Raw genomic sequence first — 25,736 nt, 5'->3', positions numbered from 1 at the left:
GTTTCTTTATTTTGCCCTGCATCAGTTATTTCCACTATTTTATCTTCCACCTCACTTATCCGTTCTTCTGCCTCAGTTATTCTGCTATTGATCCCATCTAGAGTATTTTTCATTTCATTTATTGTGTTTTTAATCGATGCTTGATTCATCTTTAGTTCTTCTAGGTCCTTGTTAACTGTTTCTTGCATTTTGTCTATTCTATTTCCAAGATTTTGGATCTTGGAAATAGAATCTTGGATCATCTTTACTATCATTATTCTGAATTCTTTTTCAGGTAGACTGCCTATTACCTCTTCATTTGTTAGGTCTGGTGGGTTTTTATCTTGCTCCTTCACCTGCTGTGTGCTTTTCTGTCTTCTCATTTTGCTTATGTTACTGTGTTTGGGGTCTCCTTTTTGCAGGCTGCAGATTCGTAGTTCCTGTTGTTTTTGGTGTCTGTCCCCAGTGGCTAAGGTTGTTTCAGTGGGTTGTGTAGGCTTCCTGTTGGAGGGGACTGGTGCCTGTGTTCTGGTGGATGAGGCTCGATCTTGTCTTTCTGGTGGACAGGTCCACGTCTGGTGGTGTGTTTTGGGGTGCCTGTGGCCTTATTATGTTTTTAGGCAGCCTCTCTGTTAATGGGTGGGGTTGTGTTCCTGCCTTGCTAGTTGCTTGGCATAGGGTGACCAGCACTGTAGTTTGCTGGTCGTTGACTGAAGCTGGGTGCTGGTGTTGAGATGGAGATCTCTGGGAGATTTTCGCTGCTTGATATTATGTGGAGCTGGGAGGTCTCTTGTGGACCCGTGTCCTGAAGTTGTCTCTCCCACTTCAGAGGCACAGCCCTGACTTCTGGCTGCAGCACCAAGAGCCTTTCATCTACCCGGCTCAGAATAAAAGGGAGAAAAAGTAGAAAGAAAGAATTAGTAGCAGAAAGAAAGAGAGAGAGAAAGAAAGGAAGAAGGAAAGAAAGGAAGGAAGGAAGAAAGGAGGGAGGGAGGGAGGAAGGATGGAAAGAAAGAAAGAAAGGAGGGAGAGAGGGAGGAATGAAAGAAAAAGGAAGAGTGAATGGAAGAAGGGAGGGAGGGAGGGAGGAAGGAAAGAAAGAAAGAAAGACAGGAGGGAGGGAGGGAGGAAGGAAAGAAAAAGAAAGTGCAAGGAGGAGGGGTGGGAGGGAGGGAGGAAGGAAAGAAAGACAGGAGGGAGGGAGGGAGGGAGGAAGGAAAGAAAAAGAAAGAGTGAAAGGAAGAAGGGAGGGAGGGAGGAAGGAAAGAAAGAGAGAAAGAAGGAAAGGAGGGAGGGAGGGAGGAAGGGAAGGTAGGAAAAAAAGAAAGAGCAGGTAAAGTAAAATAGAATAAAGTATGAAATATAGTAGCGTTATTAAAATTTAAAAGTAATTATTGAAAAAAAAACGGACCGATAGAACCCTGGGACATATGGTGGAAGCAAAGCTATACAGAGAGAATCTTACTCAGAAGAATACACCTACACATTCACAAAAAGAGAGCAGGGGGAAAAATAAAAAATCTTGCTCTCCAAGTCCACCTCCTCAATTTGGGTTACTTCGTTGTAAAAAGAGGAAAAGGGCGAGAAGTCTGAAATCTTGCTAAGTCCACCTCCTTAATTTGGGATAATTCGTTGTAAAAAGAGGAAAAGGGGGGAAAGTCTTAAATCTTGTCCTCAAAGTCCACTTCCTCAATTTGGGATGATTCGCTGTCTATTCATGCACTCCACAGACGCAGGGCACATCAAGTGGACCGTGGAGCTTTAATCCGCTGCCTCCGAGGCCGCACAGAGAGATTTCCCTGTCTCTGCTGTCACAGCTCCCGGGTCTCAGCCTTGGACCGGCCCCGCCTCTGCGCGTAGGTCGCCGGAGGGCGTCCGTTCTTCGCTCAGACAGGACGGGTTTAAAGGAGCCGCTGATGCGGGGGCTTTGGCTCACTCAGGCTGAGGGGAGGGAGGGGCGCGCAGAGTGGGGCGGGCCTGCGGCGGCAGAGGCCGGCGTGACGTTGCACCAGACCGAGGCGCTCCGTGCGCTTTCCCGGGAAAGCCGTCCCCGGGTCCCGGGACCCCGGCAGTGGCGGGGTGCACAGGCCCCCCGGAAGGCGGGGCGGACAGTGACCCGCGCTCGCACACAGGCCCCGCGGCGGCGGCAGCAGCAGCAGCCCCAGCGTCCCACGCCCGTCTCCGGGGTCCGCGCCTTTAGCCGCGGCTCGCGCCCGTCTCCGGCGCTTCTCAAAGCAGCCCTCTTAATGCCCTCTCCTCGCGCACCAGGAAACAAAAGGGAAGAAAAAGCCTCTTGCCTCTTCGGCAGCTCCAGACCCTTTCCCCGGACTCCCTCCGGGCTAGCCGTGGTGCACTAACCCCCTCAGGCTCTCTTCCTGCCGCCAGCCCCAGTCCTCTCCCTGCGCTCCGACTGAAAGCCGATACCCGAGCCTCAACTCCCAGCCCCGCCTGCCCCGGCGGCTGAGCAGACAAGTCTCTTGGGCTGGTGTGTGCCTGAGGGCACCGATCCTCTGTGCCGGAATCTCTCCGCTTTGCCCTCCACACCCCTGTTGCTGTGCTCTCCTCCGCTACTCCGAAGCTTTCCCCCTCCGCCACCTGCAGTCTCCGCCCGCGAAGGGGCTTGTAGTGTGTGGAAACCTTTCCTCCTTCACGGCTCCCTCCCACTGGTGCAGGTCCCGTCCCTATCCTTTTGTCTCTGTTTATTCTTTTTTCTTTTGCCCTATCCAGGTATGTGGGGAGTTTCTTGCCTTTTGGGGGGTCTGAGGTCTTCTGTCAGCGTTCAGTAGGTGTTCTGTAGGAGTTGTTCCACGTGTAGATGTATTTCTGATGTATCTGTGGGGAGGAAGGTGATCTCCGCATCTTACTCTTCCGCCATCTTCCCAGGGTCCCCCCTGATTTTACTTTTCAAAATGGAGTTTGTTTTAATACTGTTTTCCTTATTTTATTTATTTATTTATTTATTTATTTATTTATTTATTTATTTATTTTTGACTGCTTTGAGTCTTCGTTGCTGCGTGTGGGCCCTTCCTAGTTGTGGCGAGCGGGGGCCACTCTTCCCCGAGGTGCAGGTGCCTCTCATTGTGGCGGCCTCTCCTGCTGCAGAGCACAGGCTGTAGGCACAGGCTCAGTAGTTGTGGCACAGGGGCTCAGCTGCTCTGCAGCATGAACTATCCTCCCAGACCAGGGATCGAACCTGTGTCTCCTGCATTGGCAGGCGTATTCTTAACCACTGCGCCCCCAGGGAAGTCCCTGTTTTCCTTATTTTAAAAGAAACAGATGTGGGAATTCCCTGGTGGTCCAGCGGTTAGGACTTGGGGCTCTCACTGCTGGGGCCCCGGGTTCCATCCCTGGTCAGGGATGTAGATGTTGGTTACATAAAAAACACAAACAAGCAAAAAAATTTAACATTTAAAAGACTTTATTGGTAGAGAATTTTTTTTTTTTTTTTTTTTTTTTTTTTGTCTGCGCGGCTTGTGGGATCTTAGTTCCCCAGCCAGGGATTGAACCTGGGCCCTCAGCAGTGAAAGCACAGAGTCCTAACTGGACCGCCAGGGACTTTCTAAAGTACATCTGAACATGCTTTGAGTATGCTTTCCTGGAATTTTAAAATGTTGAAACATCTACAATTATTTTAAGGAAATTTTATTGTACTAAGGGTTTTGTTTTGTTTTGTTTTTCCAATAAACAAGCGCTGCTTTTTCTTCTTATCCTGCTGGTGAGTCAAGGGTTCTTCATAATATCTACCCTTTTAGGTTGAGTTTTTGAAGGGCTATTCCCCCCCACCCCCGCCCCAAGAAAACCTTTGGACTTTAGAAGTGCTTTGAATTGGAAGCACTTGGAATTTAGAAGCAAATAAAGCCCTTAATGCCTCTAGAAAGCTGGACTAACCCGTTCTGGAGAGAAATCTTATACGGCTGGCTCTTCCACGTTAGCACAGTTAGAGCTTTTACATAAACGTAGCCCACACCTTACATCCATTTCGAGATTGGAGAGCCACCTACCTTTAGGATCACCAGTCTGCCTACTTCTGCAGGGAGCTGGGTATTCTTGACAACTCCATCCCACTTGCCCCAGAAGGAGTGTTCCAGGTTGGGAAGGAAGGTGGTGCCCAAATCTTGGACAGTTAGTTCGCTGTAGAGAGTGCACTCTCTCTGTTCTAAGAGAAGTTCTCCGGAAAAACTAGATATAGTGGTGCTTTCAGAGGCAGAAGTGGAAAAATGAGCTTCAAGAGACTAAGAAAGTCCCCAGCTTTGGGACCACTGGAATCCACATGCATACTCCATTATAACCCCATTTTCTTTTCTCATAAAAAGAGGGAGCCTTCCTCCCTTCTTTCTTTCCTCCCTTCCCTTCATTCATTTATCCTAGATTTTAAAAAATTACATGGTAATATATTACGGAAAGATTACAAAATACAGATAAGCAAAAGGAAGAAAGTAAAAACCACCACCTGGATTTAATCACTGTTATAATTTGAATATGTAGCCTTCCAAACATGTTTTATTACTTATTAGCCATTTCTTAGTTATTCAGAGAGCTGAGGTAAAAAAAAACAAACAAAAACCCAACCCTGTTTTCTCCTACATTAAACATGTTTGGGTAGATCATAGTGTTGGTTGATTCTTTGTGAACGATTTCCTATTTTGGAAATAACTGAAAAGATAGGAAAAACAATAGGCAAAAGTTGACACAATTTTCACAAAATATGCCTCTATTTTTTTCTTTGCCTCTTTCTATTTTTTTTTTATTATGTAAAGATGGGAATGAAAGAAGGTAAAGAAGAAGGAAGGAAGTTTCATAGAGAAACAATGTATAACAATAAGAGAACAAAAGTCAATTAAAATCAAGAGATATTAATGTTTCACACCAATTTGGGGAAGGTGGGAGGGGTAGAAAGAAAACGACATGGACCAGCATCTTTGCCCAGTCATGGAGATTGGGAGATGAAGATGAGGATGACACTGAGACTAGTTAAGTCAGTTGTCTGGACTGGAATTTGACTCAGTCCATTACTGTGTTAAACAGTGAGTATACCTAATAGATTGTGATCTCAGGGCAAGGACAGCTGTTGGAAGTACATGCCTTGTAAATACATGCCATTGGTCCCAAAGGCAACTTGGTAAAAGCAGGAATGACTCAGCAAAATCTAACATCACTCTCAGGGGGAATGTGCCCCAAAGCTTGTCTTACTGATAATGACCATAGTTTTTATGTGACTACACATGATAACTGTGCTGTTTTGTTGGCTTCTTTGAATTACAGTTCAAATTGCCTTAATATTTGGTGCAAGAATATTAGACTATGTCTTCAATTTATGCCAAGGTAAATTTGGCTTCCTTGAACGGCTCTCAGACGATTTGCTCCTGAGTATCCTTTCTTATCTGGATCTTGAAGACATTGCCAGGCTTTCTCAAACATCACGCAGGTTTGCAAAGGTAACAGTCAAATTATTTTGGGTCTGTATAGGATTTTCCTTATGCTTCCTCAAAGTTGTTTAATTTTGTTTCAAGTTTTTTTTTTTTAATATAGAAGTGGTTTATTATTTGAATTTATTTCAGCAAGCTTTTGTTGAATACTTATTTTATGACAGGTACTGTCCTAGGCACAGAGGCAACAGAGTTGAAAAGACATTATTCTTCCCCTCAGGGAAATTATAGTCTAATAGGAGAGAGCCATACAGGTACAAATCATCACAATGTAGTGTGAGCAATGGAACAAGGGAAGTGTGAACAAGGTACTAAGACAGTACAAGGTGATTTCCTCTGCCTGGCTTCACAGAAGTGGGTTATTTATTCTGTGTTTTGAGGGGAAAATAGGACTTCATCAGGTGGTCTGGCTAGCTAGGGGCATTCCAGGTCAAAGGGGCATTCCAAGTCCAGGCAGAAACTCAGGCAGAGGCAGGATGGCATAAAAGAAGAAGGAAGGAGGTGATTACTCCCCAGCCATTTCCATTTCTTCCAGTAAAAGCCCTTTTCTGCATTACCTATCTCCCACTTTGGGTGATTCTGAGGCACTGGTCGTCGTAGTGCCCTGTTTTTCCCCGCGCCCCAAACTCACCAAATGGACTCTCTCACTTTGAATCCTCAGCAGAAGGACATAGGAATGGAAAACACAGTTAATGCTGATTTCAACCAGTGTTAGGGCCTCGATGCAACTATTATTGGTTCCTCTCCCTAGATCCTGGAAGGTGCCTTGGTTCCTGCCTCTTCAGCTATTCCTTCAATTCTAGAGCCCTGCCGTGTCCTAAACACACACATACTGTCCTTCTGTTTAATCCTTTTTGGCTTAAGTTAATCAGAGTTGGAGTTTGTTGCTTGCAACTGAAGAACCCTAACTCAGTATTTAGCTGTAATGTACTGGTGTTACCAACCAGGTAGTGTGAGCAATTCAACAAGGCAAGTGTGGACAAGGTACGAAGACTTGGTAGAAGGCACAGAGGCACAAGGTAGAAGGTCTTGGCCTTCCCCAGTCAGTGGAAATTGACTAGAGGCCAGACAAGAAATTCAGTCAAGGCTTTACTGGGGCCCCTGCTGCAGCAGCGGGTAGCGAGAACAAACAACAGTTTCCCTTGTTTGCTCACTCCCTGAGTTGGGGGCAAGCTTGTTCCTTACGTGGCGTGAGGGTAGGGGTGTGTCCAGGGGTCGGGCTGGAGGGGTGGCTTGGGTGTTTTGCCCACCCCTTAGGTAGTGTTGTGTGCAGGGGGCATGCGCAGTACCCTGGTTTTGCTCCAGGCCCTTCAAAAGTGGCAGTTGGGTTTTTTTTGGGGTCTCCTTTTTGGTCCACAATTTGTCCCAGCTGCACATGCATGCAGTTACTTTTAGTTCCATACAGTTTCTTTGTATTGGGTTGCTCAAGGAGAGGTGTGTCCAGGTGCAAGCATTGCAACACTGTAGCAAAGGGTCCCAGCTCCCAGCAAGGGGTCCCAGGTCCCAGTCTGTCTCACCAGGGCATCGTCCATTTATACAAGAACCTGCAGCATCTCCCAAGATGATTCACATCATAATCTTATTATCTAAAAAGTCAACATTTTTTTCACAGTAATGCAATAAAATTCCTTGATATTTATATATTAATTTTAAGTTTACAATCTGTATTACTTAATATACCCCTTTTGAGTATAAAAACATGTATACTTGATTTTCCCCCCTAAAATGGACGGCCAGAAACAAGCATTATGAATGTCATTGTACTGTAATTTTTTTTGCCCTTTAAAAAAAAGTATTAAAGTTAAGATTTTGTACTTGCTGCTGCTAAGAAGCTGATTATTCATGCTTTAAATGAAGGAGGATTTTTGTTTGTTTGCTGTTTGGTTTTTTGTTTTTTAATGTGTAATTGATCAACGACACTCTGTTAGTTCCAGGTGCATAGTATGATGATTTGCTATTTCTATATGTTACAAAACAATCATCACTGAAGGAGAGCTTTAAGTGAATAAAATATAGTAGTGGGAATGTATTAAAAGCTTCTGCCAGGGCCTGGGCTTGTCCTGAGAATAAATGGAAGGATTCGATAGGAAATGGCGGCGACTGCAGTGTCTTGTGAAATTGATTCCTTACTTGGAGATTCCTTACTTGGAGCAACTGGCTTCCCTCCGGGTTTTGCTCATTTCCACTTTCTATTTCTTTCCCTCTCAATGTCCTGCCATTATTTTAGCGCAATCTTGAAAATAGCCTCCATAATTTACCCAGCACTCTAAAGTAAGGCTTTTCTAGGTTGCTGATTTCAGCCCTCAGAATCCTCGCAGAGCAGAATTATTCAAAGATGGAATGATCCAAGGCTGCTGCTTTTTTCTTTCTGTGTAATATTAACCATTCATTTCTGTTGTTAGTCTGAATACTATATGTTCCATTTACATATTTTTCCCTTCATTTATAAACCACTTTCATTTACTGTTTTGCCCCCGCAGTTATTAAATTATTTTATTAAGGAAGAGTCTTCTATTTCAAACTTTTGGGGGCACATTTATTAGCAAATTAATTGTATCCCTGTCCCACTTTTTCTTGTGGTCCCAGGGAGGGAGGTTTCCTTCCTGTTCAAGATCAGTGCCACCTGCCACCCAGCTCCAAGTTCCAACCCAAAGGATTTCAGGTTGTCACTTACCTCCTTTCTCTTCTGTGTGGTTGTTGTTATATATTTTTTAATTTTTATTTATAAATAACTTTAGATTTATAAAAGTGTTGTAAAGATAATACAGAGAGTTTGCATATACCCTTCACTCAGCTTCCCCTAAGGCTAACATCTTACATAACCTGGGACATTTTATCAAAAATCAACAGTTAATGTTGCTACTATAATATTAACTAAACCACAGACTTGATTTGTATTTCATCAGTTTTTCCACTAATATCCTTTTGGTGTTTCAGGATCCAATCTGGGAAACTACGTTACATTTAGTGCCTATTTCTAAAGGTCTCTTTCAATTGGTTTTTCCTCTTGGTACATTGACTTTTCTTAAATCAATCTCATCCTTCAAAGAACAAAAACTCTCAACTCTATTCTTATTCAATCTCTTTCCTTCCCTGTTTGTGAAAATAAGCAGTTCACACTCAGCAAACCAGCACCATTCATCCTACTGAGATTTTATAATCTGTGATAAAATGGGAACAGTAAGGATGACGTGAAGAGTTTGTCATCAAGCTAAATTCATTCCATTTAAATGACCATTCTTTAACAGAGGTTAGGCCTTCCTATTTGGGGGAGATTTAAAATGTCCCTTCTGTCATAAAATAGTGGTATTAAAATGTGATAATTTTAACAAATTATCCTTACTTGGCAAATTAAAAAGTCAGCAATCTTATTTTGGTTCTTAATTGTTGTTTTGTTTGATTTCTAAAAATTTTGCTAGTCTTAACAACATCCAAAACTCTGGGAGCCACTGGCCTTTTGTCTGTCTACCCTTCATCTCTCATTTCCCCTCTCTCCATGCCTGTGTGCATGGGGCATGCACTTTGGTTTTGCCATATCTCTGGGCTCATTCACAGTAACCTCTTGGTTGTCACATCCAAAGGGCAAGAGACCTTCCATGTCCTGACCCATCTCTGCTTCCAGGATTCTCTGGCGGGTCCCTTCATGGCTGCCCTTTCACTGCTTCATTGGTAGCTCTTCCATGCGGGCTGAGTGTGGCCTTTCTAAAATGCACTCTGGTCGTATCACTGCCCTGCTCAATGACACTTAGTGATGTCCCATCATTTTCAGAATGAGATCCAGAGTCTTAGCTGGCACTTCAGGCTGTGGTGCCCTGGCCCCAGCTCCTGCCCCCAGCCAGGTAGACTGCGTGCAGCTGTCCCATGTGCTGGGCTCTCTGGGCCCCTTGGCCTTTGCTTATGCTGTTCCCTTTCGGAGGAGTGGCTTCCCTTGTGACCCATCACTCTTAACTCCTGAATGCTTCTCATTTGGGCTTTGTGCTATATCCATTTTGTTTATATTTTTGAAAAAGAAAATCGATTTGCATTACAATAACCAGGTTGAAAATTGAAAAAAATTATGTCTTTTAATGTGTAGTAAAAAGTAATTCTCCCTCCCATTCTTTTTATTATTATTTATTTATTTATTTATTTTGGCTGCACCTAATGTGTAGCCATATTTACATTCCCTCTATAAGTGATATCTTATGATAAGTTTCTTTTTCAGTGTGACTTATTTCACTTAGAATCATCGTAGCTAAATCCACTCATTATGCTGCTACTAGCCTTATGGCATTGATTTCATGGCTGAGTGATATTCCATTGTACATTAGTTGCAGCATGGGGGATCTTTAGTTGTTGAGGCTTGCGAACTCTTAGTTGCAGCATGCATGTGGGATCTAGTTCCCTGACCAGGGATCAAATCCAGCCCCCCTGCATTGGGAGCACAGTGTCTTAGCCACTGGACCATCAGGGAAGTCCCTCCCTCTCATTCTTGATCCTCATTCCTCTAATTCTCATCTCCAGCAGCAATTATATTACCAGTGTCTCTTATGTCCTTCCAGAGAGAGTCTATACACATATGAGTGTGTGTGATGTGTGAGCATTTATACATGTACACATACCCTTTTAAAAAGCATATGGTAGCATATTATATATTGTTCTCTGTTGGGTTTTTTCCTACTTCACAACATTTTTTTTTTTTTTTTTTTTTTTTTGCGGTACGCAGACCTCTCACTGTTGCGGCCTCTCCCGTTGCGGAGCACAGGCTCCGGACATGCAGGCTCAGCAGCCATGGCTCACGGGCCCAGCTGCTCCGTGGCATGTGGGATCTTCCCGGACCGGGGCACGAACCCGTGTCCCCTGCATCGGCAGGCAGACTCTCAACCACTGCGCCACCAGGGAAGCCCCACAACATATTTTAGACACTCTTTTATGTCAGTACATGTAAATCTTCAGTTTAGAAAAGTGCCCTAATTTGTTATTATATGGACAAATCATAATTTTTAAAATTAGATCCTTACTGATAGACATTTAGGTTGTTTCCCCTCTGCTATTTGTAAATAATGCCCCAGACTATGGCTAGACTGGACTCCGCAGAAGTGGGTCTGACCTGGAAGCATAAAGACACGTGAGAGACACAGAGGGTGTAGGGACTCTGGGTGGACGGGGGCCTGAGCCTGGGAGAGCCCGTGGTGCTAGCCCACACCCAAGGATGGAAGTTTCCACTTATCAAACTTAACGCCACCAGCAATCAGGGCCATCTGGCTGCCTGCCGTTGCTCTGATTCCATGTTGACCAAGCCATGGAGCCTCCAGGGATGAGCATCTGAAAGTCTCGTGGGTGGATGGTTATATTTCTCAGGGTAAAGAGGCAACCTCTGGGAGCTTGGCTAATATAAGCACACCCCTGAAAGGTGGATCCCATGTCACATTATACCAGAAAATCACACCGAGGGCCAGCCCTGGACTTGCAGTGAGCTCACTAAGGTAAGGCTGCCACGTAGAACCTTCCTGGGGAATGCTGAGGTCCAGAACGGGGAGGGACGATCATGACTAGCAAATAAACATACTCATCTTGGTAGTGACTCAGGAACAGGCCCACTGAGGAGGAAAATCTGTCCTCTGTCACATGTTGGCTACAGAGGAACAGATTTTTCCTTATGTTCCCAAATTCTCTATGACTGATCCCCAAGTCTGGCCACGTAGGTGTGGCACCCAGGGAGCAGGTGAAAACAAGCCAGGCCCCGAGTCGGATTGGGTAGGTCTTGGTGGACCCAGCATCTGCATTGTCTTGCAACCCGATTCTAAGTGTCCAGGCCAAGAATTTGACCATTTGATATTAAAATTGTACAGACAAAATATCTCACGAGATTCTGAAAGGCTGGAAGCTTGGGATGGGGGCGGGGGTGTTGTTTTTCCATCTCCACTTGTGTACAGGCAGTGTGGATGTTTAAATCAGCTTGAGACCAGAGACCTGGGTTCTGTTCTTCGCTCAGTTACTCCCCACCATGAGCCTTGGGCAATCACACCCTTATCCCCTCTAAGCCTTAATTTCCACATTTGTAAAAGGAAAGTTTTTAACTAGATAAACCCTAGGATCCCTTTCAACTTGAATGTAGTTTATGTGTGTTAAGTTCATGCACCACCACCAGGGGGAGCTAAATCCACGATCGGCTATGTTTTGGATCAAAGCAGCTGGAACCATAGTCAGGATGGGTGCTTTGTGTTTCGCAACCTGGCATCTATCAAGCAAAAGAGCCCCAGGGTTTGGGAGTCCTAGATGGGGGTATTTTGTAAACCAACTTATAATACAAAACAAAACTGAATATTTTCATTGTAAAATATAATGAGTCATAAAATGAAGTTACACTGGTGGAAATTTCAGCTCTCTTCTAAGAATTCCTTCCTTTCCTCCAAAACCTCATCATTTTCTTCCATAATCTCTGTTATATAAGATACACTGATATCCTGAAATGTATTGTGCTGGGAAAGGGGTAGTCACCTATACTAGTGTTACAGAGTTCAGAGTTTTAAGAGGAGGTTCAGGTCTGTTTTATTTTTACTTACTTATTTATTTATTTATAATTATTTTATTTTATTTTATTGCTTTCTTGGCCGCGTGGCACGGCATGCCGGATCTTAGTTCCCCAACAAGGGATCGAACCCATGCCCCCTGCATTGGGAGTACGGAGTCTTAACACTGGACCGCCAGGGAAGTTCTGTTTTATTTTTTAATATTAAGACATTTTCTAAGAGTTTTCCTTTCTTGTTTATATTTAGAATATGTTGTAATCCGAGTAGAGAGACTGGACCTTGAAGGACTGTTGAAGATGGGATAAGATAATGAAGGACCTGCCTAACATCAGAATGTTTGGGGGGCTGTCATTATCAGAAGATTCAGCATTGCTGTTTAACTGTAACCTTCATGATGTGAATCTAATAGTTTTTGCTTTTGATATTTATGCAGAAAGGATCTTAAACGATTATGCTTGATTATACTATTAAGTTGTTTAAAATTCACTCTTTTCCCTTATTGGAATACATTTAGAGTAACATGAAGTATGAAAGTAACCACTACTGGCTGCTTTCTGCTCGAAAGTGAGTGTAATGGTGTCATGAAATAGAGATAACGCTTACACATTTTTCGCCTCCCCCAGAAAGAAGTCAGAACATGGGGGAGCAAAGTAGGACAGTGCCAAGGCCAGGCCAGGGGTGGTGGGAATGGGATGCTTGGCTGTCTGGAATTGTGGGCAGGGTGGATAGTGGGCAGCTGGGTGTGGCCTGGTGGGCTGAAGTGATGGTCCACGGTGGGGGACATCAGTTAGGGGAACAGTCAGGTCACTTTTACACAGCTGTCGCATGGTGGCGGGGTTGTCCCAATCCTGGTGCTGGGGGGTGCTCCCTAGACTCCCAACTGTGGCAACTGAACTGGCCCCCCAGTGGCTAAGTGCCTATGGGGCCTTTCTTTCCAGTGTCTCCTCAGAAGTGGGTGAGGTAGCATCTATTCTGTCTCCCCTTCCTGCCCATTGATTACATCTTTTCCATGTGCTTTATTTTTATTTTTTAATTTTTTTTGCAGTACACGGGCCTCTCACTGCTGTGGCTTCTACCGTTGCGGAGCACAGGCTCCGGACGCGCAGGCTCAGTGGCCATGGCTCATGGGCCCAGCCGCTCCGCGGCATGTGGGATCTTGCCGGACCGGGGCACGAACCCGTGTCCCCTGCATCGGCAGGCAGACTCTCAACCACTGCGCCACCAGGGAAGCCCTCCATGTGCTTTATATATGTTATTCCTAATCCTCACAGCACTAAAAGTTTAGTATCATTTCCATATAATCATAATAAGTTCCATTTATTGAATATCTACTACGTGCTAAGCACTGAATGTACGTAATCCAGTGCAGTCCTCAAACAGTGCTGTAAGATGGATGAGTAGAGACTCTCTTGTCCTGATTATCAAGGAGGGAACAGAGGCTCAGGTAAAGAACACAGACAGGGCTTCCCTGGTGGCGCAGTGGTTGAGAGTCTGTCTGCCAATGCAGGGGACACGGGTTCAAGCCCTGGTCTGGGAAGATCCCACATGCCGTGGAGCAACTGGGCCCGTGAGCCACAATTACTGAGCCTGCGCGTCTGGAGCCTGTGCTCCGCAACAAGAGAGGCCGCGATAGTGAGAGGCCTGCGCACCGCGATGAAGAGTGGCCCCCGCTCGCCACAACTAGAGAAAGCCCTCACACAGAAACGAAGACCCAACACAACCAAAAATAAATAAATAAATAAAGCAAACTGTCAACAAGTAAAAATAAAAACACTATTATATTTAAAAAAAAAAAAAAAAAGCACACAGACAGTGAACAGTGGAGCCAGGTGCTGTGCCCGGGCAGCCTTACTCCATGGCTTACATCAGTTTATTCTCCTCCTCAGATGACCAAATGCAAGATCAGATGTGGAGACCAGGCTCGGAGCAATAAGTAGAATGTCCAGGATGACTTAATTATTAAGTGGCAGGGCCAGCGTTCAAATCAACTGGTCCCTGAAGAAAGTAAGGAAAAGGTCTTTCATAAGATGGAGTTAAGTATGGGAATGTGTTTTTTCCCTCAGTTAGACTGGAGCTACAGCAGGTAGGTCCCACGATGATACTTTCAAAGCCATGAAAGTATTTTCTTCCTCAGGCCACATGGAAGCATCCCACGAGCAGTAAGGCAGCAAAGGTCCTGTCCCCTCAGGACATGTCACAGTCTTCACTATCCTTATCTATATAATTGTGGTCGCTCAGATTCCTTTTTCATATATCTTTTAAATATTTGTCTATGAGTCATTTCTTTTTTTTTAAATAAATTTATTTATGTATTTTTGGCTGCGTTGGGTCTTCGTTGCTGCGTGCGGGGTTTTCTCTAGCTGTGGCTAGCAGGGGCTGCTCTTCGTTGTGGCGCACGGGCTTCTCATTGCGGTGGCTTCTCTTGTTGCAGAGCACAGCTCTAGGCGCGCAGGCTTCAGTAGTTGGGGCTCGAGGGCTCTAGAGCACAGGCTCAGTAGTTGTGGCACACAGCTTTAGTTGCTCCACGGCATGTGGGATCTTCCCAGCCCAGGGCTCGAACCCATGTCCCCTGCATTGGCAGGTGGATTCTCAACCACTGCACCACCAGGGAAGCCTATGAGTCATTTCTAATGAACCAAGTTTGCAACCATGAAATTTAAACTAACAGAAGGGTTAAAGTCAGAAGATGGCTTCAGTCTATACCAGCTTATCATTTCACTGATGGAATTCCATAAAGGTGATTTCATTCTGAATGAGTTTCACTACAAGAAGGACCCCATCATTATCTTGTGGAGGATTCAAAGGTTGTAGTCATCCTTAAGTTGCAATTACATATCAAATACTAGAAAAATTCAAAAGCTTTCCATAATAACTATATTAGGATAGACCAAGTTAGAAATTGTGACTTGGGATCACAAACCACCCTAAAACTCCAGTGGCTTAAGACAATAATAGCTGTTTGTTTCATTCATGATTCATACTCATTGTGGGCTGATAGGAGGCTCTGTTCCACAATGCCTTTCAGCAACTCAGGCCATTAGAGACTCCACCGTCTTGTAACTGAACCATCTGAAGCACGTGGTGTCCTTAGTCACTGCGGCAGGGAAGAGACAGCTGAGGTTCATGCACTCTGTTTTGATACAGCATTTCTACTCCTAGTCCTTTGGCCAGAACGAATTACACGGCCCCACGTAACTGCGTGGCACAGGGAGATGTGGGAGAAGAGAGGGAATACTTGGTTAGCGTCACGATCTCTGCCACAAACTGGAAATCCCGAACAAAGCAGTGTGTACGTTAAGATTCATATATGTGAGGATAGTATCATAATAGTATTTTTTCTCAAATACGGTTACCTGCTTTAACATCTTCCATACTAGAAAAAAGAGACCTTAATTTTTCATTTCTCCTCTTTTCTGTGTTTCTTGGGACTGTGTTTTCTGAACATGTGTCTGGCTTTAGAAACCAACTCAGAACCAAAGACTACACTATGCTTATAAAATACTTTTCCTGTAAAGAACTGAGTTTCTTCCTCTTTCACCCTCTGAGATGTCTATTTTACTCCCTCTCCTCTCTCCCCAAGTCTCTGTATCCCACCTTCTTCCTCACTCTTAACTGATATTGTGGCTTCTTATTTCAGTGAGAAACTTGAAGCAGTCATAAGAGAATGGCCTCCTAGGCCACTCACCAGTTCTGCTGGTGCCTCTTTCTGCTTTACTTCCTGTTGCAGGTGATAAATTCTCCCTGTTATCATCCATGGCCACACCTCCACTTGTGGATTTCACTCCCCTCGCCTATTCAGCGACTTGGCTCAGCAGTTATCCCTCTTCACCATGCATCACTGCATCATTAATTTTACCCCTCTACTGGATCATTTCCATCAGCACATAAACATACATTTAAAAAAACATTGCCTTGACCTCACTCCCCATTCTGCTCTTAAAGCAAACTTCCTCAAGCATTCTCTGTCCTTGCTATTTCTACTTCCTCTCCTATTCTTTCTTGGACTCACTCTAGCCAGGCATCCATCCCCACTAAGCCACTGAAATTGCTCTTGTCGAGGTTGCTATTGTCCATCACCTTGTAAAATACACCAGTTTTTTTTTTTGAAAGGTTTTTTTTTACGTGGCCCACTTTTAAAGTCTTTATTGAATTTGTTATAACATTGCTTCTGTTTTTTATGTTTGGGTTTTTTGGTTGCGAGGCATGTGGGATCTTAGCTCCCTGACCAGGCATCCAACTTGCACCCCCTGCATTGAAAGGTGAAGTTTTAACCACTTGACCACCAGGGAAGTCCCACCAGTCAGTTTTTAATTCCCATCTTATTTGACTTTTCAGCAGCATTTACACATTTCATTGTTCTCCAGGCTTGCTTTGCTCTTCTCAGTTTCCCTGGCTGAAAACTTTACGTCCTGACTGCTTAATGCTGGAATGTCCTAGAGCACTTCCTTGGGCCATTTTCTCTATCTACAGTCACACTGAGATGATAGCTTTAAATATTATTTACATGCAGCTAATTTTCAAACATATGTTTCCAGCCCCGGTTGCCTTCTTGAACTCCTAACTTTTATATCTCATTGCATGCTCAATGCTTCCTCCTAGATCTAGCAGTATAGACATCTCAAATTTAACACATCCAAACCAGACCTCTGAATTTCCCCACACACATACTTATTTACCAATTCTAATTCTCCCACAGTCTTATGTTTCTATCCTTGGCAACATTCACGCAGCTGCTCAAGCCAAAAATCGTCCTTAATTCTTCTTTTTCCTCTTACTTCTCATCTAATTCATTATCAACTGGTATGAGCTCTACCTTCAAAATATATCTATCATCTGACTATGTCTTGCCTACTGCCTGGCCACCATCCTGTTACACACCATCCTCATATCTTCCTGGATTTTCTAGAAAGAACTCCACAGTAGATTTGCTTTCACCTCATGGGAATAGCAGGTACTTTCATCTTTTTGCCTCAGGACTATGTCAGTTCTCCAGCTGTGAGTCATACTTACATCACAGAGATATTGATCCTGTCACCTTCCTACATGCTGGTCTGCATTGATGACATCATGCAGATACCTTAGATGCCTTGGTAAGATACGTATATGTCAGGGAGTTGGAGATGAACTCCTCAAAAATTGAGAGGCCTGCCATCTCAATGCGTTATCTAGAATCCATTGCCTTATTGTAACTTCCTATCCTAAGAAAACAGTACAACTCTTTGTGGATATTTTTAGTTTTAAGGTAACATATAGCACATTTGAGTTTGCTTGTCTGATTCATTTACCAAATAACCCATAAAGCTGCCAGTTTTAAATGGGGCCCAGCTTTCAGTGTAAGCAGCTGAGTCACTGGCTCCTTGTGATCCAGCAGATTTCATGGTGCTCAGAGTGTCTGTGGCCTGTATGGCTATGGTCTGTCTGGATCCTTGCTGAAAGTTATGGCATGCGTCATCAGGAAAATTACAGCTCGTTACCTCCAGGGTTTTAGAGGAAAGGCATGGATGCTTTTACAGATAACTGCTCTGCTATTGAGAAACAGCTCTTGGATTTCTGTGGGGCAAAGGCTAATGTTTTGCCTAGATGGTCAAAGTCTTAAAAAGAACAAGATTTGGAGATTAATGAGGAGTTTTGGGGAAGAGGTATTTGGGTGGACTTTTCAGAATAAGCCAAAGAATCAAGATATTTGTGTCCCATGTGACTGCTCACCAAAGAGCACTCAGTGCCGAGGATGTTTTCAGTAATGAGATGAAGAGGTGGTCTGCTCTATGGGTGTCAGTCAGCTCCTTTCCCCAGCTGGGTTCATAAACCAAATGCCCAAGTGGCAAGGATGGAAATTGTTCACGGACTCAACCACATGAGTCTCTTCTTTTCAAGATTAATCTGCCCACTGTCACAGGAGAGGCAATGCTGTCCCCAGGAAGGCGCCATGCTCTAGGGGGTCCAATCAGTAACAAGGTGGTAGGTCAGTTACACTGGACTCTTTTCACCAAGGAGAAGGCAGCGATTTGTCCTCCCTGGATGAGTTACCTATTCTGGGTATGGATCTGCTTTCCTGGCACGCCATGCTCCTTCAGCAACATTGTGTGTAAATTGACCAAATGCCTTATTTTTCCATCATCGTAGCCCATACAAGATTGCTTCAGATGATTTTGCTGAAATAAATTCATTTATTAAACAAATAGACATAAATAAATACGGTAATGAGTACAAAATTTCCTGCTCTTAGCCTATATACTCCACTATCTAGAAATAGTTTTCCTCACGGCTTCTTGGAGGTGCTTAATCCCTCATCAGCTAATGGACAACACTTTACAAGGTTGGAGCGCGGTCTTACAGGATGTAATATATGGTCTCAGTCACTGGCCAGAATGTGGTCCTGTTTCTTCTGTAGCTACAATCAAAGGATGGAAGTGGGAGTATCATCTCTTAGAATCATACATAGTCACCCATGTAAAAACGTATTGTTTCCTTCTCCACATCTTAGGCTTCTAGTAGGTTAGGGATCTTGATAGTCAAAGAATGAATAGTTTCACCTAAAGAACAACAGTGACTCCACTGAACTAGAAATTAAGAGAATGAAGAGTGCTCCCAGGCTCTCTGGGGCTCCTAATGCAACTGAACAAACAGGCAAAAAAAAAAAAAAAAAAAAAAAACCACCCAAATGGGCATTACTGTGTTGGCTCTGGTGATTAATCATGTTCATTAGAGAAAAATAGAGTTGCTTGTTCACAGTGGAATTACAGAGAAGTATTTCTGGAACCCGGACCATCCCTGCAAGTGTTTTTTCATTCTTTTTCTTTTTTGGGGGGTGGCTGAACTGCGCAGCTTGCAGGATCTTAGTTCCCCAAGCAGGGAGGGATCCCCTGGGATGGAACCCCTGGCCCCTGCGGTGGAAGCACAGAGTCCTAACCACTGGACAGCCAGGGATTTCCCTCTGTGAGTGCCTTCTAACACTGGCATGTTCAATGGAAAAACTTATTTAAAGAACACTAAAACATCTTCTACCTGAGAGATCAAGAAGTACTCACACCAGCAGGAACCCGAGACGGTTTGGATCACATCAGCAGGTATCGCATCTTGACCAGTTGAGGTGCTGGCTGAGAACAAAAGGATGGTGGAAAGGGTAGTAGAACGAGAAAATTACAAACACAGCTCCTGCTTGTGACCAGTTGCAGAACCTAGGACTGTAGTAGCTCCCCATATTTTCTTCCTCACCCAGTGATACGTACATGTTTTAAAAATTTATTTAATTTATTTATTTTTGGCGGCATTGGGTCTTCGTTGCTGCGCTCGGGCTTTTCTCTAGTTGCGGTGAGCGGGGGCTACTCTTTGTTGTGGTGCACGGGCTTCTCATTGTGGTGGCTTCTCTTGTTGCGGAGCACGGGATCTAGGCGCGCGGGCCTCAGCAGTTGTGGCACGCAGGCTCAGTAGTTGTGGCTCACAGGCTCAGTAGCTGTGGCTTGCGGGCTCTAGAGTGCAGGCTCAGTAGTTGTGGCACATGGGCTTAGTTGCTCTGCGGCATGTGGGATCTTCCCGGACCAGGGCTCAGACCCCGTGTCCCCTGCATTGGCAGACGGATTCCTAACCACTGCACCACCAGGGAAGCCCTGATATGTACATTTATATGTAAACCAATATTTTCCTCTTTCCCTTTCTTCTATTATTTTACACAGGGCAAGTCGGTACTGGTTAACTTTATAATTCTAGGATACAAAGATGAACTGGGATTAACTAGAGGTAACAAACACCACCCAGAGGTTTGTAGTGACTGCTGGGATTTGGCGCGAGTGTGGTGGAGGTGAAGGCAGAGAATAAACGCATTGTCACCGTATGAGGGGCAGTTGCTTTGGGTTAAGTGGAGCATTGCTGCTGCCGTCATTGGGAAGTTTACGTGTGAGAGGAAGGGTCTGTATGTGTGAGAAGAAGGGTCTGTATGGATAAGAACAGCCAGCAGGTCAGACGGAGGAGGCATGCAGTGGGCTGGCTGGCTTCACGCCCGTTTGAGCTCCCTCACACTACACGGAGTTGCCTTTGTGTGCTGTGAAGGTAAGAAAGATAAAAGCTACATTTCATGGATGCCTTTGCAAGTAGTGTCTTGGGCGTAGCCTGGGGTCTGTCAAGTAGACCCAAGTGCAAGGGTCTTGGAAGGAAGATGTGAGCCAGGTGGGGCAGCCTCCGTGCTTTTCCTGCCAGCACGGCGCTGAGGCCTGTGGGGGAGGTTCTAGGGTCCGGTCCGAGGCGTCAGCACAGCTTTAGGTGCTGAGTGTTGGGGAGCAGAAGCAGTGAGATTTCCACTAGAACAGTCTGGGTTTCTTGTTTTGGTTTTTAATCTGACTGCTGGGTTTTGTTTTTGTTTTTGTTTTTGTTTTTGTGGTATGCTGGCCTCTCACTGTTGTGGCCTCTCCTGTTGCGGAGCACAGGCTCCGGACGCGCAGGCTCAGCGGCCATGGCTCACGGGCCCAGCCACTCCGCAGCACGTGGGATCCTCCCGGACCGGGGCACGAACCCGTGTCCCCTGCTTCGGCAGGCGGACTCTCAACCACTGCGCCACCAGGGAAGCCCTGATTTTTTTTTTAATTAATTTTTATTGGAGTATAGTTGCTTTACAATGTTGTGTTAGTTTCTGCTGTACAGCAAAGTGAATCAGCTATACGTATACATACATCCACTCTTTTTTGGATTTCCTTCCCATTTAGGTCACCACAGAGCATTGAGTAGAGTTCCTGTGCTATACAGTAGGTTCTCATTAGTTATCTATTTTATTTTTTTTAATTTTTTAAAATGTTTTTGGAATAGACAAAGTCTTTATAGGCGTATAAACAAGGGCAGAAACCATATATAAAAGACTATTAGGGCTTCCCTGGTGGCGCAGTGGTTAAGAATCCACCTGCCAATGCAGGGGGTTTGGGTTTGAGCCCTGGTCCGGGAAGATCCCACATGCCATGGAGCAACTAAGCCCATGCGTCACAACTACTGAGCCTGTGCTCTAGAGCCCGCAAGCCACAACTGCTGAGCCTGTGTGCCACAACTCCTGAAGCCCACACGCCTAGAGCCCGTGCTCCGCAACAAGAGAAGCCACCACAGTGAGAAGCCTGTGCACCGCAACAAAGAGTAGCCCTTGCTTGCTGCAACTAGAGAAAGCCTGCACGCAGCAACGAAGACCCAACGCAGCCAAAAATATAAATAAAGTAATTAATTAATTTTCCAAAAGACTATTAGATTTTATTCTAAACCCACAAACAAAATTTAAAAAAATTTTAATTTGCACATGTAAAAGCAATAACCCAAACTTTAGAAAGAAAATAAGCAACATATGATTAACATTTTAGAATTATTATAAATTGGTAAGTAAAAGAGTAATAATACCATAATACAAAAATGAACAGAGATTATGAACAATTAGCAAAAGAGGAAATACAAAAATCAACAAAGTTAGACAAAGCAATCTCATAAGTAAACAAAGAAATGTAAATTAAAAGAAGACACCTTTTTAGCCAACTAAGTATAAGGATTTATTTTGCATGATGATGTTCTGTATACACTACTCTAGGAATTATAAGTCAATAATCACTTTCTACAGGATACTTTAATGGTATGTATTCAATTCTTTTTAAAAGTTAAATTTTTAAGAATATACTTTAAAGAAAATCACGTGTTAATAAACATATATGTAACAAGGGTATTTATAGTAGAATTATTTTTAATCATTAGTTATCTATTTTATACATCTAGCTGCTGTTATTCCTGGCTGTAGAGCATTGAACGTTTCCCTCTGGTTTTACTAGATATTCTGTGAGCTTCCTATTGCCTGTACTGAATCCCTCTCTGCTTAAACAGCACAGAATATATTCTGTGGTCTGAAACAAGGGGCCCTGTCCAGTACCATAGGCGTTCCATACAGTTTGGATGGATGGATGAATGGAGGAATGAATAGGCTATTGAAAATTGGGTGGCAGCTTATCTCCACACTATATGGACCAAACTACAGTCACTTTAGTTTGTATTTCTCTTTTCTATTTCTTCCCTTATTGTTGGTTTCTCAACCCATTGTTCTCTGCTTTCACTACTCTGCCTCTGATGGCATCAACCAGCCTTCTAACTTGCTGTGTCTAGACTGCTGAGGGCTAAAGGCTGTACACGAAACTAAAACAAATTCTAAGGAAAGGAAGAATGATTAGTGAATGTAGGTCTTTTCTGCAGAACCCCGGCGCCTTTCTAAATAGAGCCCAACTGGATTCAGTATTCTGGAGTTGGAGGGACTTTACCATGCCCGTCTGCTTCTCCTATTTAAGTGTTAAAGTTGCCCTCTAATTTTAAATAGTGAAATAATTAGTTCAACCTAATTTTTGTCAGTCAGATCAACTCTATTATTCACAGGCACAGGGTCTGCACAGATCTTTATCCATAGATAATCTTGTTTCCCACCATTATTGACCTTCCAGCGGCCCATCTGCTTCTTGTGTTTCTTTGCTTCCTTGTAAGAGGAGTCTTTGTGAGTTGCTCCAGGGGGCCATGTCTGGGAGGGTCTGAGCAGGAAGCAGGAGCCTCAGCCCATGAACTCTGACAAACTCTGTGCCGCTCCCCGCCCCCCGCCAGTTTAAAGGAACTGTGGCCCCCTTAATGATCCCCTGTCATGCCTATTCTTTCCACTGCTGGATTTTCACATGTGACGGGAGAATCAGGTTGGTGATGGACTTCCCTGAGCGCACAATTGGCACAGGAAGGATGGAGCCAGGAAGTGTTCTGGGGCCCACATGAGACCCTTCTTTGAGCACATTTCATATTACCGGAGTTATCACTATGCAGCGTCAAATATCCAAGCACCTTTAAATGTTCCTAGTCTTGCGTACAGGTACCAAAAAATCATGGCTATCGCTGAGGTCGGAAATAATAAATGTAATGGAAGCTTTAACTTTAGGAAAGATTTGGGGGCATGGAAGCAAGGGATTAGGAAATCTCCTGTTAAGAGTGCTTAGTAGCAGAAGACTGATGGGACTTCCCTGGTGGTCCAGTGGTTAAGACTCCACGCTTCCACTGCCGGGGATGTGGGTTGGATCCCTGGCTGGGGAACTAAGATCCCACATGCCCAGCGGTGCGGCCAAAGGAAAAAAAAAAGTAGCGGGAGACTGATGAACATAGTTGCCATAAATGACGGTGACAATTGAAAAAGTCCTAGTAGGAAATCTTGGGTACATGGAAACTGTACTCTGGCAGCTTTGAACTTGGAGGGAGGGCAAAGTGGTCTTGTGCAGATATTGGGCCAGAGGGGTCTTGTCTGTCCTTAACTTCATGGCCCTCAGGTAAAGGCCCAGACTGCAGAAGAGCATCCCTGGGAAGGTTATTCCCAGGGAACGGCTCCCTTTGCCATGTGTCTGGCAGGCTTGGGGAGCGACTGCCTCTTGTAGGCCATTCTGTTGCATGGTGTGATGTCATGCATGCAGAGGACTCCGAATAAAACATGAGGACGGGACCCTGGCACCAGGAATGTGTAAATTTTAGGTGTGCTGGTTGGCGGTCTCCGAGGGCTGCCTGTCCGCTTCGATGCGGTTCGCTACTGAGTAGCCCGCAGTGAACTAAGGTGTCCGCTGTACAAGCCCGGGGAGAGGTGACTCAAGCAAGGGTTTAACATGAAGCTGAGCAGGAGTTAGCAACGCTCCTCCTCGAGAAACTGCTGCAGCCCTGGGTGAAGATCGGTTGACCACACCATTATCAGCCTGTTATGTGGCTAACTGGAAATTCACCATATAATGTTGTGTATGTAAACTAACTATATCATGTTGTATGTGTACTGTTTATAACTATGTCACATTTTGCATCTTTTTTTTTTTTTTTTTTTGCGGTACGCGGGCCTCTCACTCTTGTGGCCTCTCCTGTTGCGGAGCACAGCCTCCGGACGTGCAGGCTCAGCGGCCATGGCTCACGGGCCCAGCTCCTCCACGGCATGTGGGATCCTCCCGGACCGGGACACGAACCCGTGTTCCCTGCATCGGCAGGCGGACTCTCAACCACTGCGCCACCAGGGGAGCCCACATTTTGCATCTTTTTAAAAAACTTTTTATTTTATATTGTAGTATAGTTGATTAACAATGTTGTGTTAGTTTCGGGTGTACACCAAAGTGACTCAGTTATACATATACATGTATTGATTCTTTTTCAAATTTTGCATCTTAAATGAGATCAGGACTTGGTTTATTCCGTTAATCGAATATTGCTTCATCCTTTAGATACTTGTGCACTTGCCTTTCCTCAAAGGAAGTTTCTGGAGTCAGAACTGTGTCTGGCACATCTTTGTGCACCCGTGGCATTTCCTCCGGTGTCTCACAGGCAGCAGGAGTTGGATAGTGATGTTGTGAGTGAGTGAACTTTTCCTTAACCCATGTATGATGTCACCCACCTCTGACTTTTTCCACCCACAGTTGTGCACGTCAGACAAACTGTGGGAGCAGATCGTCCAGTCTGCTTGTGACCACATCACCCCAGACATAAGAGCCTTGGCTCAGGATATGGGCTGGAGACAGATGTTCTTCACCAACAAGCTGCAGCTCCAGCGGCGCCTCCGCAAGAGGATACAACAACAAGGAAGCCAGAGGAGCAGTGAGCTCTAGGGTCACACATTCCTACCTGCAGGAGAGTTGAGACACGGCCGTGTTTTCCATCTGTGTCCAAACCTCTTCTGCTGCCTTTGATTAAGAACTACGGTTTTGTTGATTCAAGGAGCCATAGGGTACTTGCACACAAATGCAGCACACCGCCTCTGCTGGGCTTTGCCCGAACCACGGTCCCTGCCACAGGGAGGGTCAGGTCATGGCCCCAGCGCAGGGGCTGCAGGACAGGAGGCGCCCATGCCCTGCCACCCATAAGAAAAGAGGCTTCTGCTGTATGGTAACAAACAATAAATGATCATTAGCAGGTTTCTATTACGTATGTATTTTATCTAGGCGTTGGAAAGGGGAACACGGCTTTTGAATTTTTTCCTGGTGTCTGTCATCTGAATCCATCCATGAGTAGGTGGCTGCGTGTCCCCATAGGGAACTGTGAGGGGACAGGGGCAGCGGGAGACACTCCTGCTGAGTGCAGCTGCCTTCCTGACTCTGCTCTGCTAAGATGGTATTCAGGTCCCCCACCCTCGGGACCCGGGATGCCAGGCTCCATCCCCCGACGTGGACAGCCCCTGACCTGGCCCTGGGACATGGCTGGAGAGAATTCTAGACATTCTGCTTGCAGAACTCGTGCAGAGTCCAACTTCCCAGGACGTTACGTTGTCAAATAAACCCATAAATATTTCTAAGAGAGGTGCGGCTTCCCCAAAGAAATGTGGACAGTTACCGCTATTATAACAGGGATTTTTGGGGGGAGGGTGTTTGATTTTTATTTTATAAAAATTTTATATAAAATTTTATTGTATAACAATGTTTATACAATTTTTAAAGGTTACTTTCCACTTACAGTTATTACAAAATACTGGCTACGTTCCCTGTGTTGTACAGGACACCCTTGAGCCTATCTTCTACCTGATAGTCTGTACCTCCGTCTCCCAACCCCTGTATTGCCCCTCCCTCTCCCCCTCCCCACCGGTAACCCCTAGTGTGTTCTCTAGATCTGTGAGTCTGCTTCTTTCTTGGTTATATTCACCAGTTTGTTGCGTTTTTTAGATTCCACATGTGAGTATAACAGGGAATTTTAAAAACACAGGCTGTGGGTAACTGAGTGAAAACCCAAGTATGTTTTGTATTCTGTTAAGTTGGCAGAGGGGCAAAAGCGGTACAGTTTTAGGGGAGAAAGTTCTACCTCCCTGAGACGGGTTATTTAACAATTGTTT

At 44.8% G+C, this 25,736-nt stretch overlaps 1 protein-coding gene across 1 annotated transcript in view; it reads left to right on the top strand.

Moving 5' to 3' along the window:
- The window catches only part of FBXO36 (F-box protein 36), a 109,484-nt gene extending 84,301 nt beyond the window's left edge, over nucleotides 1-25,183 (top strand). The window contains exons 3-4 of the mRNA XM_082631059.1: nucleotides 5,242-5,414; nucleotides 24,334-25,183. Of these exons, the coding sequence (XP_082487185.1) occupies nucleotides 5,242-5,414; nucleotides 24,334-24,522 (362 nt within the window). The 3' untranslated portion in view covers nucleotides 24,523-25,183. The remainder of the gene's footprint in view (nucleotides 1-5,241; nucleotides 5,415-24,333) is intronic.
- The last annotated feature ends 553 nt before the right edge of the window (nucleotides 25,184-25,736 follow it).

The sequence above is a fragment of the Mesoplodon mirus genome (genome assembly GCF_964341445.2).
Source record: "Mesoplodon mirus genome assembly, chromosome: 8".
NCBI lineage: Eukaryota > Metazoa > Chordata > Mammalia > Artiodactyla > Ziphiidae > Mesoplodon > Mesoplodon mirus.
This window is presented reverse-complemented; position numbering and strand designations above follow the sequence as displayed.